Source organism: Semicossyphus pulcher, unplaced genomic scaffold, assembly GCF_022749685.1.
Source record: "Semicossyphus pulcher isolate SPU_LCO1_2020_fin unplaced genomic scaffold, fSemPul1.0.p SCAF_27, whole genome shotgun sequence".
NCBI classification, from domain to species: Eukaryota; Metazoa; Chordata; class Actinopteri; order Labriformes; family Labridae; genus Semicossyphus; species Semicossyphus pulcher.
In genome coordinates this window covers 6,717,794-6,736,519 of record NW_027211701.1, presented here as the reverse complement: position 1 = coordinate 6,736,519, position 18,726 = coordinate 6,717,794, and the positions used below count along the sequence as shown (strand labels likewise).

Here is an 18,726-nt window from a genome sequence, read left to right as displayed (position 1 = left end):
GTGGCACTTATTAAAAGCGCAAATGTGAAACGCCATTATGAGACAAAACATAAAGGTTTTGAACAAACATACCCACTCAAATCTGAAGTGAGATCACAGAAAATAAGTGGTCTCAGAGCCCAATATGACCAATCCACCAGGATCCTGAGCCACACATTCACTGCCCAACAACGTGTTCATGAGTGTTCCCTCAGAGTCGCTTGGATTTTGGGTCAACACAAAAAGCCATTTACTGATGGAGGGGTTGTCAAAGAATGCATGAGTACAGTAGCTGAAACACTGCTTGAAGGAAAACAAAAACAAGAGCTTTGTGATAAAATAAAGCAAATACCCATGTCAGCATCATCTGCCACAAAGAAAAGTGAAATCTTGACTCAGGATGTGCTAACCCAGTTAGATGAAGCCATGCATAAGGCACCATGTGTCGGCTTAGCTGTGGATGAGTCCACTGACATATGTGACAATGCTCAGCTGTTAGTGTATGTCAGGTTTTTCAACACAGACCAGAAAGCATTCTGTGAAGACCTGTTAGGTGTCACTCCCCTTCAGACCAGTACAAGAGGAGAAGACATCTACCTGGCCATTAAGGAGATGTTAACAAAGAGAGGAATAGAGCCAAAAAAAGTGGTTTCAATAACCACAGATGGAGTCCCTGCTATGATAGGGAGAGAGAAGGGAGCTGTAGCAAGACTGAAAGAGGACAATCCTGAGCTCATAACTTATCATTGCATCATTCATCTATCTGTCCTCTGTGCCTCCCTGTCAGCTGAGCATGCTGAGGTGATGAATACAATGATGAAAATGATCAATTTTCTCAGAGCATCCTCTTCCTACCAGCATCGCATGCTTAGGGAATTCCTCAGAGAAGTTGATGCCAATGCTGATGATCTTTTGCTGCGCAACAATGTGAGATGGCTCAGCAAAGGCAGGGTGTTAGCACGCTTTTGGTCCATTAGGAGGGAAGTAGCATCTTTTTTGGCAGAGCTAAGAAGTCAGAAGGCAACACAGTTTTCTCTCTTTTTAGAAAACGAGAAACAGATGGACAATGTGGCCTTTTTGGTTGATATCACTTCACATCTGAATGATCTGAATTTGAGGCTACAGGGCAAGGACAATTCAATTTGTGAACTGATGACAGCCGTCCGCTCCTTTCAGAGGAAACTTGAGGTGTTCAAGGAAGACCTGCAAGGGAACTTTGCACACTTCCCTGCAGTGCAGGAACAGGTTCAGGGACAGCGAGATGTGTCTTCTTTTGTTGACTTTATTGATAAGCTGATTGTAAACTTCATCAGCCGTTTTGACAGCTTCAGCTTTGGACAGCAGCTTACCATGTTCATTCAGAACCCATTTCTCATCACAGATGTCTGGGAGTTCTCAAAGGAAGTCACACAGCACTTTAAATGGGCAAATGCTGGGCCTCTCCAGATGCAATTGATTGATCTCCAAGCAGATGTGGCCCTGAAAGAGCAGTTTGTAAGAACTGACCCTTCCACTTTCTGGCTCCAAACTGTCCCTGAGACACCTTTCCCAGGTCTGAGGAAAGTAGCCCTATGCATCCTGACCATGTTTGGCTCCACATACAACTGCGAGGCAGCTGTCTCCACAATGAACATAATCAAAACTAAATATCGTTCCAGACTCAACAATGAGCACCTCCACATGTGTATGAGAACGGCCCTGACTTCATTCAAGCCCAGGTTTAAAATCCTGGCAGGACAAGCTAGAGCTCAATTCTCTCACTGAGCAAAAAAAGTGGGAGAGTTGAATAAAAGAGGGGAAGAAAATGAACCTCTACAACTGTTCAATTGTAAAAATGTGTTGAGATTTATTATCTGCAAAATTGGTTGAGACTGTTGAGTCGAGATGTTAAACAGAAAAGGGGGAATTCAAACTTTTCCTTCCTTTATTTTATTTTTCTGAAGTTAAGCACTTTATTTGAACATGTACAATTTTCACATTTTATTTATTTGCTCTTATTTTGAAATGCAGCCCTACTTTTATTTAGTAAATGAGAGAACATTATACATATTGGCAGTCATACATATATGTTCAGTTCTGTGTTACATGACAATAAAAATTGTCAAAAGGTTTTTGAATTGTACTGAATTCATTTGATTTGACGGAGGTATTTATTACATGCAAATGTGGATACAACTACTAGGCTACTTAGATATATATCACACTAAATAGTTAGCCATTATGATCTTCTGGACCTTTACTTCAAGAAATTTTCTCGAACTGGACCTCTTAAAATTTTAGTTGAATACCCCTGCAGTATTAGATCTCTCAAGCAAAATGCACACTCTTGGGAGCCACGCTGATAATGTTGTAGGATTTCAAATGTGGATGAATATGCCAGTACTTTCCAAGCAGCAGGAACACAACATTAGTCAATGAGAGAGAAGATGATTCTGACAGTGTTTCCGGGCAAAGGTTAACAAAGTTGTCCCCAAGGCTAACAATTCATTGGCAATCAGTGTTGACTTATTCCCCAAACATTCTCCTGTCAAGACTTGTACAGCATTGTGCTTTAGTTTATTTTTTTCCACTGCAAAACAATTCTGCAGGTTGTAGTCAGTCTGTAAGGATGGCCTATTGAGGCTCCAAAAAATGGATCAAAATCCAGTTCCAGTGAATTTATTCTGTTGTGAAAGAAATCCAACACTCCCGTGCAGCAATATTTAAAGTGCAGGCCTGGGTGGTACCAAGAGTCACAATTGACAATTAATTATCAATTAATTAAACAGGACATAAATAAACAGTCATATGTCATGATAAAATACTGTTTACCAAACACATTTGAGACAAGTTATTACTCAAAAATGCAATTCAAATAACATCACTTATTTGTTGGCACATAAACACCCCTCCATCTCTACCAACATGGAGCCTTCCACAAGGAACACCTTTTAAAGCCAGTCACAGGCTTCCCCTCCGTTTGGCACTTCCTGGTGGTGAGCATGGCATGAGGAGGAAAAGGTAACAGACAATTTGTGTGATTGACAAACTTTACACTGAATAAAATACAGTTTTTATTACTCAATGGTAGTTGTGTGTTTTTTCCCCATTAACCTAAAGTATTGTGTTCAACTATATTAGAGGGCACGGGGTTGCCCCATGACACAGTCTCCATTTTGTTTACAGCTGCTTTCCTGTGAGATAATGTGGGATCATACAAGATCATGTAAGATGGTAAGTTAGTGCCACGTCACATCCAATAATTTTAATAATATAATGTAGTGAGTGGTTTACCAGCATTTTCATCTGTTGATATTGCTCCTGTCGCAACCCTGATGTGTCAGCATTGTTTCTTCTAAAAACAATGATAAATAATGTAAATATAATGTAATATAAAATAATATAATATAATATATGCTTCAGTTGACTATGCTTCAACTGAAAAATGGAAAATATATCATGTAAACACCTCATGCTGGTTTTAGTCAACACTGTCAGGTTTTCTGTCTAAGGGTGAGGACAGATAGTTTGTACTTTAATAAACCTTTTTATTGTTAATATACATAGTTCACTCTTTCGTCCAAACAGACCTTTGTATCCCCACTAACTAAAAGGCAGGCCCAGTCACGTCATCCAATTCATATGGCTTCTCATTCAACATAATACACAGACATGTTCGGTCATCTTGGATGTTGAGTGACCTGCAGCCACTTCCACAGACAAACATCTGCAGCTTCTTCCTCTACTTAAAATCTTTGAAGACAGCTGCTTTAATTCCTCCCACTCTCGCCTCTGCTAAATACACGTGTTTAATGCCTCCACTCCCAGCCTCTTTCAACCACAGGATACTATAGGATACTTGCCGACCTCAAGCTGCAGCATCTACCAGCTACCAGCAACCAGCCGCCACCTTTTCTACCTGCAGATTTTGGCTGAAACCAGAACATCTACTCAGCCCTCCGAAACTTTTAAATGTCCATTCTCCTGCATTTGTTAAAGACGGGTGCAGACAGAGTCTCCACCTCCAGCCTCTTTCCTACACCAGCAGCCGTTGCCTCCACCTGCAGTGGAAGGAGACAATTTTCTGCCAAAAATTTCAATTGCAGGTTGATGTTGTGGCTCCAATTTGCTAGCAAAGATTTAATGTGGAGGTAACAAATGGATTTCTAAGGCAAAACTGTAAGTGGCAGAGGCTGGACATAAAGGTACTTACTGTAACTGTTAGCAATAATCTTCAGGCAAGTCTGAGGCTGCTAGTTATTGGAGAAGGCAGTGGATGAAGGCATTGCATAAAACGAATGCCCAACACCCCTCTCACTCATGATCTTCATCACCATCAGTGTCCTAGCCTAATCCGCACGTTAAAGGTACTCCACCTTCTACCTCCTGGCAGTCCGAAGCTCCTGTGATATTTAAGAGTAAACCCGATGCTCACAGCTCAAATAACGGGCAGAGTCAGCTGTTAAATATGATCCAGTTTTACCAAAATCGGGGATCAAAGTTGTAGGGGTTTTTTTGGACATATTATAAAGATGTTTGCTCAGTAGTGAGTGTGGCATGGTCCTCAGAAACATCTCGCCCTGGCTGTGTCTATCCTTTTGTGGTCTGATAATGAATAAATGTAGTGCCTGGTCTCTCTTTCTCTCCAGCATTTATTTTTTTTATTTACTGCCTGCTACAGTCTTTGCATTTGTTTTGGAGTTTTGTATGTTTTTATTTATTTGATTCCTTTAGAATTTGCAGCCCTTTTCTCCTGCAATGGAATTTGATTAGGCTGTTGAAGAGCGTTTCCCAAGTTGGCAACTGCACAAACCTGAACAGCTACAACAATAAATACAGTAGCTAAATAAAAATGAAAATAAAAATAAAAATAAAAATAGAAAATAAATAAGTTAATACAGAAAAAAAGTGGAGAAAACAAAAAAGTTTTGTGAAGTTCATATCAGTTTATTGTTTTTCTTAATTAAAGCCAATAATGAGACATTTTGATCGAAAACACAATGCATTAAAAGTGATCTATTACTCCCTTTCAAGATGATCCAATAAGTGTCTAGGTACAAGGACTATGATACCATTCATGAACAACATATTTTAATTTTGAACAATTTTAGTTCAATAGAATATGATAAAATGTACAAATACAATAATGCTGCAAACACAAAAACGCTGCAAACAGGAAAACGCCGCAATCACAAACACTGCAAGTACAGCACATTAGCACATCACTAGCACACATTTTGTACTTGCAACGTTTTTGTCTTTGCTGCACGTTTTCTAAATGCTTTGCATGTGTTGTCAAATTGATGATGTTTTCCTAATTTGCTTGGGTTTTGTGTATTTTCGTGTTCAAAACAACATTTCTCAGTGGTAGAGTCGGTCGTCTTTCAATCGGAAGGTCGGAGGTTCGATCCCCAGCTCCCTCAGGCTACATTTCGAAGTGTCCTTGGGCAAGACACTGAACCCCAAATTACTCCCGGTGGCATAGCCAACGGGTATGAATGTGATATCTGATTGACAGTTTCGGCACTTTACGTAGCAGCCTCTGCCATCAGTGTGTGAATGGGTATGTGAGATGTAGTGTAAAAGCAGCTTTGAGTGTTCGCAAACACTAGAAAAGCGTTATATAAGTACAGTCCATTTCCTAATTTTGGAATCGACAGGGTGAGCAGGACTTGAGAATGAGAAAAAGATTAACTTAATGCTCGTAGTTAGTAAGTAACTCCTAACAGAATTGTATAGGGTGCTTATGCTAAGTTTATGATTACTTATTTAAAAATGAGTAATGAACAACTTTAATCATGATAGATGGTGCATAAGCACTTCCCTGATAAGTACGAGTGTATGATTAGTAATGACTCTGTTGGGGGCCACAAAAATATTTAGTAATGCTAAATAAAGATGGTTCACTAGAAATTAGCTTCTCATATGGTCTGTGGTATCTAGTTAAAATGTTCTGTTCCTTATTTTAAAGTGTTTTCAAAATGAAATGTGTTTTCCTCCCTGGTTCTTAAAGTAATCAGACTATGATTCATTGTAGAAAATGTAAACAGCTGCAGACATCTGCTCGTCAAAAGCGTTGATGTCTTCTCAGGTGTTTGCAACAGCCAGTGTCTCCTGCACAAGAGGTGACCTCTACTTTTGACTTGCACACACCTACTTCGAATAATTGTGTTGCAATACTGCTAAGTGTTACTGTGCAGTTTGCTCAGCATCTGAGAGCTTTTTATTTCTTTATTAAGTCCATAAAAACCTGGTTGGAGGGTGTTAAGGTTCTGTCAAAAATGCCATCTGAACAGAGAAACTAACATCTATCTGTGACAACGAAGTTTCACGTTTGTTTTTTAATGTATCAATCACAAATGGGTTAGGACTCATGAAGAGTTCAGTTTTCTCATAAAGACTTTTCTACTCATCAGGAGAGAACTTCTCAAGGTTCTTAACTTGATCTTTTGCTCAGAACAAAATACTACAGTAAAACTATTGTATGAATTGCTTTGGCTGCTAGACTGCCAGGACTTTGATGTTATCACTCTTCCTCCAGCACAACACTAAGGTTATAAGGAGGTTCATTTTCATCTAGTGGAGGAGGCATTCAGGGTGTGATCATTTCTCTAACTTCTTTTAACCCAAGATTTTCTGTCAGTTTTGACGACAATACGAATGTAATTTATGACATTGTCTAAAAAGTGGGCGGTTATTTTCTTATTCAACCACTATTTCATAACTGATAAGGAATTCCCTCCATTTGGTCCATTTGATGGACAGAGCTGTGGCTTCTGAATGTCCGTATGTTTAGTGTCAGGGGCTGGCACTGCTGCAAAGGTGCACTAATTGGAAATGTAAAATTTGCTTATATAAAAAAACACATTCATTTACATCTCTTATGTTACTTCCTAAATCAGATACTTTGGCCCATTCACTTAAATTGCCAAGTTGTCCTCTGTGTCCACGCAAACTGTTTATATCATTGATTACTAAGCAACCTCCCACCTTCATTAAGCTGCTCCACTTAACTCTGAATAGCTGTTGCCCTCCCAACATCACCTGCACACGACGACAGTGTTTGGCTTGATACTTGATGTTACCAGGAGGGGGCACCCCTGGCAAACATAAAACAGCACAAGAAATCATTTAAACCACATTTACATCAGTCATTTTAGACCTAATAACCCAACATGATCTTGTTCTGAAAAACTTTACATTCTAAGTGGATCTATTGCAAGATAGTCAGCTCTCTATGCCTCCAGTGCATCTTTTTTCCATAAAGTCAGACATTGCAGGGGACTGGTTGTGACAAATCCTCACTTTGAAAAAGAATACAGTTAATATCTTAGAATAACTATTTTGTGTGTCAGTTAAAAAGTTAAAAAGAAATAAGCAGTTTAGAAAACTGATTTATTTTCCATCCATTTCCAGTAAAACTACAGTATCACTAATTTAGGTATCAGATGACAGAAGTTTGTCAGCTCTTTAAAAGTCTGTACTGTCATCTGCTTTTAACCTCTGATGCGAATTTTTTTCTCAGAGTTCCTCTTATTGTGTTTCTTTTTTCTGTTCTTATTTTGTTTCTTTAGTTTGTTTTTAATTATGTAGAGATGTAGAGATGTTGTCAGTAATATAAAGAATATCATACATGTGATTTTCTCACTTAGCCCATGTTTACGCTTGTTAGACTTTATATAGATTGTCATAAAAATAACAGAAACACTTATTATTAAACTAACTATTGTGTCCTCAATCACAATACCCATCAGCAACAATATAGCCTCTGGGATTAACCACCATTTTTGGGGGACTTTCTGTGTAGGCAACTGCTATTCAGATAAGCAATTGAGGACTTCTGTGCCAAAACATCCTTTGCTGTATGCCTGTGATTGTTTATAGTTGATCCTTGACAGAGATGATTTCTACCACCATGTTGTTAGCTGCACTTTTTATGCACATATGTGTTTTTAGGTTTTAGAGTTCAGATTAACAAAAAGCAAAATGGTTAGCCGTTTATTTCCGAAGTATAAATTCCAGCCTTAGTTTGTTTATGTACTTTGACCTTAGTAAGATGGCGGCATGGTCGCTTTTCTGAATTGGGCGTAGCTGTAGCTGTTTTTTAATGGCTTGTTGCAGCGATAATTCCCCTTGTTACAAAGTCAATATGTTTATATGAAAACACTTCTGATAATGTGTTCAATCTAATAATTTCTAAGTACTTGAAAATGTCATCAAAGTTTCGTGTTGTTGAAATAACAGGTGAAAATGTAACAATTTACTATTCTTTTTTCAATGACATCACATAAATTACATGGTAATGTCATCAGTGATTTGTACTGCTGTATATAAATCAGCAGTGGCTCTGTGATTATTGGAATTTAATACACAATAAGAACAATGTAGGTTTGACATCCTGCCAATCTGTGTACCAGTGTTGCATATATACTGTTACAGCAATGTTATATTACTAATAATATTACCTGAAATGGAAATACTGACAAATCACCTGTATTGTAGTTGAATACAAGTTAAAGCAGTGGGCTTGTTGTTGCAGAGAAAGGAAAATACAGTGAAATCAATACATTTATGTTATTAAACCTATCAACAAAAGGAAGGTATAGTACACAAATGAAAGAGTTTGAGTGATCTCTTTCCTAAAAGGACCCTTTTTATTACAAGGGCCTGTTGCACAAAACATAAAGCAGGGTGCATAACAATGCAGAGCTTTAACACGTTAACATCAAACATAGATGTGGCTATAGGTGAATGATCCAAACTGGGATTCTTACTTTGATGTCTGCAAGAAACAAGAAACACAATTTTTTATGGGGAATTTAATTATATGGGGAAAAGTGATGATATTGACTGACCAAAAGTTGTGTGCTAAATTATATGAAGCATGTGAGGCAGAGACTGTTTTTTATCATACATTTCTGAGGAGTGGTGTCAGTGTACATGTAGCTACTCCCACACAGCAGTATGGCCAAACTGGGAGCTCACCACCTACCTGTTTGAGTGGGTGGGGTAGTAAGGTTTTAGACAGACCGACAAATACACCCATGGTAGGGTGGGGGTTGCGGGGGTGGTGGTGGGTCTCTGGGGGGCTGACTGTCAGTGTCTGTTCATATATGAATAAAATGGACTTGAACTTTTCAATTCAATCTACATACACTGAGGTCAGATATCAGCCCTCTGTTCAGTAAATTATTATTCAGGTGTAATTAAGGCACAGATTAAATTCAGTTTTTTCACTGATGAGGGAGTTACCTAAATAGACTGCATGCTAAATGGATTACAGTTACATAACACTTTTATAGAAAGCACTTTACAATTAGACTCCCATTCAACCATTAATTAACACATTCACACACTGAGCCACCATGCAAGGAACTAAGACTAATGCCTTTTGTTCCATTACAGGATGTATGATGGATGTCAGATTTGATAACCATTAGATCAGAAATCAGTTGGATTTTTCCAAACTCTTCGTTGGAACTGGATCATCACTACAACTGGAGGTACGAACATTGTGGCAACAGGCTATACATAAAATATATTGTATTTATATTGGGTTTTGACAAAACAATTGATATTTGTGATATTTTGCATAAGACGATGTTTGAGTGAACGTGTTACTTGTTTATCAAACCATTTCCTTCAGAATGTATTTGAATTCATTTTATTGATCGAGGGGCTTTAACACTCATGATCACATTAATACTTGGCCATCGCTATTGCTGTACCACTTCAGTAATTAGATGTGCATTTGGCATAAAAGCTGATTGTGATCCTCATGAAGCTTACGTACATCCTGAACTATAACATGACACCATAAGTGTGATGTACACTAATGCACTTGAGCTCTGATGTTTAGATGACATACATTACTTTTACAGGTTAAATACCTGTTGTTTTGCAAAATATTTCAAATTTGCACTGTTCTATGTTATGTCTTAAAAAGTGAACTCATGAGAAGTCACAGTCATGCATTTTTTTTTTTTTAATCTCCAGATGTCTTTCCTAAGGCTCTGGACATGCACGTCTACCAGTTTGTGTCAATCCGTTGACAGACACGCAGGTTAAAAATGGAATCATTTCCCTGTATAACTCTAGTGCCTGCAGCCTTCCTCAGAGCCCCAGAATAATTACCAGAAATAGTCACAGAGCAGATGGAGCTTAAGTATGATGAAGCCAAGGACACATGTAGGATGTAAGCAAGATTGAAGGATTGCTATCAAGGAATTTCAAACAGATCCTGTTAAGATTGTTAGATGTAGTATATTATTTAATTGTCTGTATAAAAAGACTTTCCTGACTGTTAAAACTTGGGAAGAATTAATTTACCCAAAAGATGGTTAGTATTTTTGCAGTAAGGTTAATAGTTTTCAAATGATTTTCCTGTCATTGAGGTCCTTTCTCCAATAAATTATATGTATTTGTATGCCTAATGTAATTTTCTGTATTTATTTAGGAGAGAATGGAGATACATTTTTAACACAGAGCTACATGGGACATTTTACAACTGTTAATACTGTACCATCTTTGTGTGTAAAATCATCACATTTTAAAAGTTACCCTCCCACCACAGGAACTTTAAAGGTGGAAGCTCATTCTTCAGCAGCAGAAGAAAATGTGGCCCACTGAACAATCTATTATTAAATAATAGAAGAAGTGAAGTTGTAAACCAATTAAAAAAGATAAAAAGCACATAATGGAAACTGACTTTAACTGAAGCACTGAAAAACAATGTTACTGAAGCATACTGATGAACTCTATGATGTGATTCATTACACTTATAGTACAATGTAAATTATTTTATTTTGAAAATCATTCATTTAATTTCCAATGTAAGCAGCAAGACATTTTAAATTATTAAAGCAAAGATTGAGTGACGATGGTTAATACATATTGGATCATGCATAATACAGTATATCTCTGGTAGCCATTTCCCTCTGTGTCAGTGTGAACCCCCATAGTCTCACTTTAGCCATGTTTTGGGGTTGGCGGCTGGTTCATCATCACCAGCAGTAAATAGCAGGTCAACCAGCTAAACCAAGCTAAAACCCACCCAGATGCTCCATCAGAAGCTCAGGAACTATTTGAAAAGTTGTCTTTGAAAATGCATACATTAGTCTACAAATTAGTCTACATGAGTCTATAAATCAATTATTGTTAATATTTGTTTGACATAATATTGAAATATCTTTCTCTATATATGGTTGAACTGAATATACATTATTTATTATTCATTTAATTGTTTCATTAATGTTATAATCATTTAGTAATTGGTTTCATGAATAACATGATTGATTCAACAGTAAGTACAGACATTGATGGGTCGCCTTTAAGCTGTTACCACATTCCTACAACAATTTGCTTCAAACAACCCACATCAATCTGTATCTGCTCCAGCCCAAAATAGGCCATCTATTAAATTTAACATGATAATACATTACTCATCACAAACCAGTGCATTTCAGGCTTAAGCTGTTAGCAATGCTGTTTGTCATTCTGTGTAAATGGGCACATGATTTCTACAGTTTGCTGATATGAGTTCCAAATACACATGAATGTACTGCTTTGATAACAGGGTGATCATTAGTACCAGGCAGTGTTCAGCAAGGCTAGCCAAACCTCTAGGCCTCTCTGTACAGTTAAACTACATTTCACAAATAAAATATTGTACTATGTTACAGTTCTCATCATTCCATTCACCATTCCCTGATGCACGGTGCCAAAACTCAACACAGTCCTGGTTCCTCCCATTATGGCTGTTAGGCTGGTCTTTACCCCAGAACCTGCAGGACAAGGAGAAACATCCTAAGTGAAAAATGATATTGCTCTATCCTTTGGTTAATGAAGTCAACGTTGCCCAGTTTTTTATTTTGGAAATTAAGAGATATGAGTTTGGTTTATTACGTCGTGGTCAGTGGGGTCCCGTCTACCCATTTCCACTGCCCCTCTACTCCTTCATCAGTCAGTCCAATCCAAACTTCTTGGTCACTTCCATACATCTTATTGATAATATTCTGAGGAAAAAGACGTGCAATTCAAAGAGGTTTCTTACACATGAAGTTACATTAAGCAGCTGTAGTTGGGGTGTAGTGTACAATGCGAAAGCTTAATACAAAAGGCAACTGGTGGACGGAGATAGAAATATAAGCCTCTGTTAAGGTCATTCATATGCCAATAGATACTTATAGCTCTGTTTAGAATTTCACTTTCGAACTGAAGAAGCCTTTTGGATGGGAGGTGAAACGTCTTCAAGAACTTCAACCAAGGCCAATTGCCTTTTGGATTAAGCGTTGAATTACCATGACCAGGATGACTGAGAAAATTCACAGACATGTACTTTCAATGGATGAAATAAACAACTAGCTGATGAACATAACGGTGTCCAATTTTGTGGACACTAAAACAGAGTTAATATTGGACTTAATGGTTTGGCGAGGGTTTTGGGTCAGCTTATTTAACTGGCCCCATGTGGCCAAAAGAAGTAATTATTGCAGATTTAAAGGCAGAATGAGTAGACTTTGTATTGTCTCCTTCTCACTTGGGTCTGATTGCAAAAAAATGTCCCTAAGCTATTGTGTGTTGGGATGGACAGGGCAAAGATACCATAGGTGGATGGATTTTAGTTTCCATCCAATTTCTTCCACAAGATTGGGTCATGGTGACAGTTGGCTATCCAAGATTACTCAGAAGTCCCACTCCCCAGCAACATTTTTCAGCTCGACCTGGGGGATTCTAAGACGTTCCCAGGGCACAAGAGATATATACTCTCCAGTTAGCCATGGGTCTGCCCCAAGGATCTTCTCCCACTTGGACATGCCCAGAAAAAAGGGAGGTGTCCAGGAGGCATCCTAATCTGAACCACTTCAACTGGCTCCTTTCGATGTGAAGGAAACTGCAAACTCCCTCTGGAGGTCAAAGCTCCTGACTCTATCTCTAAGGCTAAGCCCAGCCACCCTTCAGTGGAAACTCATTTCAGCCACTTGTATCCACAACCTCATTCCTTTGATCACTACTCAAAGCTCATGACCACAGGTGAGGGTGGATCGACTGGTAGATCGAAAGCTTTGCGTTCAGGCTCAGCTCCCTCTTCGGCACAATGGTCCGGTACAATGCCTGTAAACCATGACTGGACGTCCCTCCAGACTATCAAAAGACTTAAATCAGTTTAGAAATTCTCATATTGTATTATAATAACTTGATACTGGAAAATATGGACAATGAATTAGTGCTAAAATATTGACATTTGGATGGACCTGGATCGCAACTGTGTTGTGTGTGAAATATTCCCAGTTAAGTTGAGTTAAGGTTTAGGCACCAAGTACTGGTAAGGTGTAGGAAAAGATCAAAGATTTTTAAAGTTCTTTCTGTTTGTTTTGCCAAAGCACTTTTAAAGATACAAGCAGTATAAGAAGTCACTGTAAGTGAGCTTCGCTCCTTTCATCTCTATCTCCGAAAAAGTGCTTGGTATCATTGATACTCATAATTTTAATGTAGCTTTGCAAACACTATGTCTTTGTCTATGTTCTCCGTCTTTAATATAAAATACACATTTTGAATCTTACACTAATATGCCCTCAAGAAGCTTTCTAATAGTGTTTTTGTCAAACCAACACATAAACAAACCATTTCCTCTCGGCTTTTTATGATTGCCAGGTCGGCTCCCATGCTTTGGCAGTTTTCTCTGCTCAGACTCCAGGTTTTCTTGACAGCAGAAGTGAAATAACAGCTGTTCCCAAATTTCACCCAGCCATTGGAACATTTCTTCTCTAAAAATTGAAGAGAGAAAAAAGAAACACCTTGAGTGTTTAAAAAATTTGATTTGTAAAGTGATTCAGGGTTTTTTAGGCCAGGTTTATGGCACGTATTACTGACCTTTCACCCTTCATTGTGACAAACATGGGTTTTAAATCAAAATGAGTTTGAGCTAACTAAATTCTTCAGAACAGTTTTAAAGGACTCAGTTGCCCATGCTCAGACAGTTGAAAGCACACAGCATTATGAACTCAAAATACAAACAACAAAGAACTTGACTTCATAAATATATAACTGAGATTTACATGCATTGAATTACGGTTGTTTACAATAGGAAGAATATATAGTTTGTTTTGCCCTCCTGCTCTTGATGCTAGTTGAAGAAACTTAACTGCCATGTTCATGTTAATTTGAAAAGATTCCAAGTGTTTCATCTTTCTTAGTGACTAAATAGAGATAAAATAGGTAAATATTTGTATGTTTAATTAACAAAAGGGTCAAAGCCCCCCCAAAAAGACAAAAAGTAAACAAAAGAAAAGTTTCTGTCTCTTGACACACTTCCAAACTTTGATCTGAAGAGAAGAAAAGAATGCCAGACATAAGCCATATATTTGGATGCCTTACTTTTTGCTTGGGTACCATAACTTTTCACTTTCTTAACCAAAGTCTGAATTAATATAAATGAGTAGTCTAATCACCTAGCTAACCTCGCTAACATTGCTTAGTCCAACTGATCTCTCTGTGCATATGTAAAACATGCTATTTATTTAGTGATAGATATAACCCTTCAATTATTGTGTAGCACACTGCCAACCGGACTCTCGATATTTATACTATATTTATAGTAAGACTGCATTTTAATGTCTATGACCCTATGTATATTATTGCTTTCAACCTCTGTGCCTTGAAATAAAGTAGTTGATAAAAATACAATTACTTGACCGTATTGATGTGTGGAGTATTTGACTTTGCTAGAAGAGTAAGAAGAATTTAGATCATGACTGAATTGATTAGCAGACCCTTAAAAAGATGGCTGACTTGCATCTGGTGGGCTCTCTTCACAACTTTCTTTAAAGTGTGTCTTGAATTTTCTGTAATTGTATAATATACGACAAAATATAAGTTAAATTTAAGTTTTTCTCTATGGTTTTGTATGTTTGCGCCACTGAGCCGTTTTCTCCTGTTTTCCAAATCAAAATCAGCATACAAATAAAACAGGGAAAGAAGTCCTCTTTTATGGTTAATTTTGCTACACAATACTAAATCAGTAGTAATACTTATTTACTCACTTATTCATAGGCATTTAGCTGTAAATAAATGACCCTCATCGTTTGTATGTGCTTATTAAAGCAGAATACTAGGGGTCACTGACAGGGGAGCCTACTGCTTCTGATGTGAGATAAATTCATTTCATTCTTTATTTTTTTTTGCTAAAATAGAATGTGTTGTGCCCTTTGTTTTAACAAGTGTGGAAATATAATGTCTAAGCGGTTAATACTCCAGAGCCAAACACATTTCAACAAGTGAGAAGACAATTTTACAAATGAAACATGCTTCATGTGTGCTCTTGGTCAGATTCTGAAGTGCTTACCATGGATCGTTGCGTTCAGTCTCTCAACTTCCCCCTGCAGTTGGTCTCTTTCAGCAGTCAGGTTGTCGTTTTTTTTCTGCATTTTTTCTCTCTCTTGTCTTACAGTTTCGCATTCAGAGACTAAGGCATCTTTTTCCTTCAGTTCGGTACTATAACGTTTTTCCAACTCATCTGCTACTCTTTTAAGTACGTCGTAGTTGTTCTGCAGAATGGCTGTTTGTTCTGTCAGGTTCTGGTGACTACTTGCTATCTGGTCTTTTTCACTGGAAGAGAAGTTGTATCTTTCTTGCAGATGTTCTACATCCTTCATCATTTTAATGTAACTTGTTTGCAGCTCATCTTTTGAACTGCTTACATTATTGAATTTGTTCTGCAAATTGTCCCTTTCTTTGGTCACTGAGATGTAATTGGTTTGTAACTCAGTTTTGCGTTTGAGCAATGCATCGTTTTGTTTTTCTAACAAGTCTTTGGCTTTAGACAAGGCATTGTTAATATTCTGCAACTGGTCTCTACTGGCTTTTAGCTGTTCTGCCTCTTTGCTTAAAGCAGCGTTACTGGCCTGTAACTCGCTTTGACTGGCTTTTAGTTTGGTAGCTTCTTCGGTCAGTATCCTGTTGTTGGTGTACATCTGATCTCTCTTTCTACTTAAGTAACTGTTGTTTTCATCTAACTGATTATGACTGATCTCAAGAGCCTTTTTCCCTCTTTGCTCTGTCTTCAGCCTGTCCTGTAGATCTTCTTTCTCTTTACTCATAGCTTTTACTTTGTTCTGGTGGTCTTGCTCTACTTCTTGGTCTGACAAAGATGAAAGACAATGTTAAATCAAGGATATTACTATGACATATGCAACTTTTTAAAACATTTGAAAGGTAGACTTACAGTGAACACTTTGACCTATGAACCCAGCCAACAGGAGAACACACAGCAGGCCAAGGCAAAGCGTTGCAACCCGGAAAGGGTTGTTTCTCAATGCATGAACTGAATGACAGTGATACCAGGAACTTGTGGTTATGTGCTTATCTGTAATATGATATTGTGTGGTGTTGCAAAATGCTTGATCACACACAGACAGTATTACTAACAACATTTAACATACACCAACATAAAACACATACAATTTGTATAACTAATGAAAAACTAGAGCACACGTTAACCTTTTCAAAATGGCCGGCTCAAGGCATAGGCAATATAGGCAGTCAAAATTATTATAGGTTACTTTGAATGCAAATTAAAAGTGCATAAAATTGCATCACTTTTTTTAATCACAACCAAAATTCTTGGGGGGAATCCCTACTGGTGTCTAAGGCCCCACAATGTCCTCATATTCACACATTGTAGGAAGCTTGATCTGTATTGAAATATCAAATCTAATAATCAGGGCTCTACTGGATAACTGTGTCGAAAAATTACATGCATTATATGTAATGTAAAATATATATATTATTATGTTTTGGTTTTTTTCATAGCAAATATTTTTGTCTTGTTATATATTGTTACAATTTCCAAACCTATTTGAAATGAAGTGTTTTTATTGTATTACCTGAATACCGAAGCTTGCTGCCATCCGCATTAAGTAGCTTGTAGTCTATTTTACTGTTGTCACAGTCCATGTTTGTCACTGTGGAGGCATGGTACTCAACAGCCATTTTGCGTCCTTCATGAGCCGGAATCTTACCAAAAAAAAAACAGTAGCATCAGCTCCTAGCATCGCTTGAAGTTAACTGTAATGTTGTGAAAAATGTGTCCCCTTTCAATGATTTTCCCTTCGACATGTTTTTCTCTTCAAAGATCCCATAACTTCCTAAGCTAAAGACTTTTATATTAACTTACACAGGATTAAACAACTGCATACGTTTTCAAAGTGCTAAAACCTAAAAATATCTACTTATATTGTTGCTGACTGCTTCTGTATTTAGGGTTTTGTATTACAAAATGTCATGAATGTAAGACATAAGAATAGTAAACCTTACCTCTGCTTGTAGAGATGACTACACAGTCCCAAATAATTGGTGAAGCATGTTCTAAAATCAAAATAGGGAAGGGGAAGGGGGGTTTTAAGAAAAAATTGTTCCTGTTTTTTCTTCTCCTTCTAAAAACGGGACGTCCCCCAGAAGCGTCACAAAACTGAGGTATGGTTAAAAGTCAAGGTCAAAATAATTCCTTGCAATTCACAATTCACCAATAATTTGTGTTAATAAAAAGTCAACATAATCGAGTAATACTCGCAAATAATATGTAATCAAACATCATTCTATTTTTCCTAGTTAAGAAATTAGATTATAATCCATTAATTAATAAACTCATATTATAAGTTGTGAGCTATAAGCTACACAGTGAGTTTACAATGTTCAAACTTAAACGCACACATATAATAAATCTAAAGAAAAAGACCAAGAGAGCAAAGTCTATAGTACATAAAGCTTGCTGGCTATAATATTAAAGGCTGACATAAAGTCAGTGTAAATGAGGGAAAACTGGATATAAATCAAGAATAGGATCCTTAAAGACTCAACTGCAGTAATTCTCAAGACACTCAACTAAGAGCATCAGAGGCCAACATGGCAGTAAAACTTAAAGCATACATGTTAGACTCTGACACCTCAAGAGGAGTACAAGAGGAGTAGATTTAAGATAATACAGAGAACATAAAAGTGATATATTCTCAAGACTCAAACGTGCACAAGTTATTTATAACAAGTGTTCTGGCTACTCCTTCATGCCAGTGTAAGCTTATGGAGATTTCCTCCTTATCATTTGTTTTTGTTATTTTTAACTTGTTATTTATATAGTCCCATAAGGGACATGGGCGAAATGCAGGAGTCCAAAGACATGTAACTCATTACATCCTACATAAACGCTCATTTAAAAAATATTTAATTATAGTAGTCAAATATTAACAACAATTGCATTTTATTTTACCTGTCCTGTCTAACATGGGAATATGAAGGAAAGGTGTTTTCAGCAGCCTCAGAGAGTAAAATAAAACCTACTGCCTTCCTGTTTCTTTGCCCTGCAAAAGCAATGCACTGATGCTTAAATACATCCTACACTTACTATAAATCAGTGTACAATGTTCTTTACACTTGTGGCCAGTGGGGCAGGAATTGTGGGTTGGTCAGTAGGCGGAGCGAGACTTTCCACTGCAATTGATGTAGTTAGAAATCAGATTAAGGAGTTAAATTGAAATTAATCTCCAGAAAATCTTAGCCCTCAATTGTCAACACTGATGGTGCAGTGTTTGTGGTTATATCATTACATAATTACATACATAATTATATCTAATTTCATGATTTTTTAATTTTATCAATCAATCAATCAATCAAATTTTATTTGTATAGCGCCAGAAAGAGCAGGTCTAGACCGACTCTTTGTTACAAGAGTTGTTTATCAAGAGCACACTTAAAACTAGACACGATAAGCTAACA

At 37.3% G+C, this 18,726-nt stretch overlaps 2 protein-coding genes across 4 annotated transcripts; one reads left to right on the top strand and one right to left on the bottom strand.

The window, feature by feature from the left end:
• Positions 1 to 405: 405 nt before the first annotated feature.
• On the top strand, positions 406 to 1,743 carry LOC138604794 (SCAN domain-containing protein 3-like). Its single transcript, XM_069676783.1, has one exon. The coding sequence runs from the start codon at positions 406 to 408 to the stop codon at positions 1,741 to 1,743; it is 1,338 nt and encodes a 445-aa protein (XP_069532884.1).
• Positions 1,744 to 10,777: 9,034 nt separating this feature from the next.
• Positions 10,778 to 17,319, bottom strand: LOC138604995 (CD209 antigen-like). Of its 3 annotated transcripts, XM_069677052.1 has the most exons (7): positions 17,272 to 17,319; positions 16,842 to 16,971; positions 16,181 to 16,279; positions 15,302 to 16,096; positions 13,582 to 13,724; positions 11,863 to 11,972; positions 10,778 to 11,741 (listed from the first exon to the last, which is right to left on the bottom strand). In XM_069677052.1, exons 2-7 carry the CDS (start codon positions 16,945 to 16,947, stop codon positions 11,603 to 11,605), a joined length of 1,392 nt encoding a protein of 463 aa, XP_069533153.1. In that variant the 5' UTR covers positions 16,948 to 16,971; positions 17,272 to 17,319; the 3' UTR covers positions 10,778 to 11,602. The 3 variants fall into 3 exon arrangements, with proteins under 3 accessions (XP_069533153.1, XP_069533154.1, XP_069533152.1); XM_069677053.1 differs by lacking the exon at positions 16,181 to 16,279; XM_069677051.1 differs by lacking the exons at positions 16,842 to 16,971; positions 17,272 to 17,319 and having other exon boundaries at positions 16,181 to 16,686.
• Between the last annotated feature and the right edge of the window lie 1,407 nt (positions 17,320 to 18,726).

What these genes read in the sequence shown, in the direction of transcription:
- LOC138604794 (XM_069676783.1), top strand. Translation starts at nt 406, where the DNA reads ATGCATAAGGCACCATGTGTCGGCTTAGCTGTGGATGAGTCCACTGAC.
- LOC138604995 (XM_069677051.1), bottom strand. Translation starts at nt 16,388, where the DNA reads ATGTTGTTAGTAATACTGTCTGTGTGTGATCAAGCATTTTGCAACACC. An exon ending in CATAGGTCAAAGTGTTCACT is followed by an intron (nt 16,097 to 16,180) that starts GTAAGTCTACCT and finishes CATCTTTGTCAG; the next exon opens with ACCAAGAAGTAGAGCAAGAC. An exon ending in ACTGAACGCAACGATCCATG is followed by an intron (nt 13,725 to 15,301) that starts GTAAGCACTTCA and finishes TTCAATTTTTAG; the next exon opens with AGAAGAAATGTTCCAATGGC.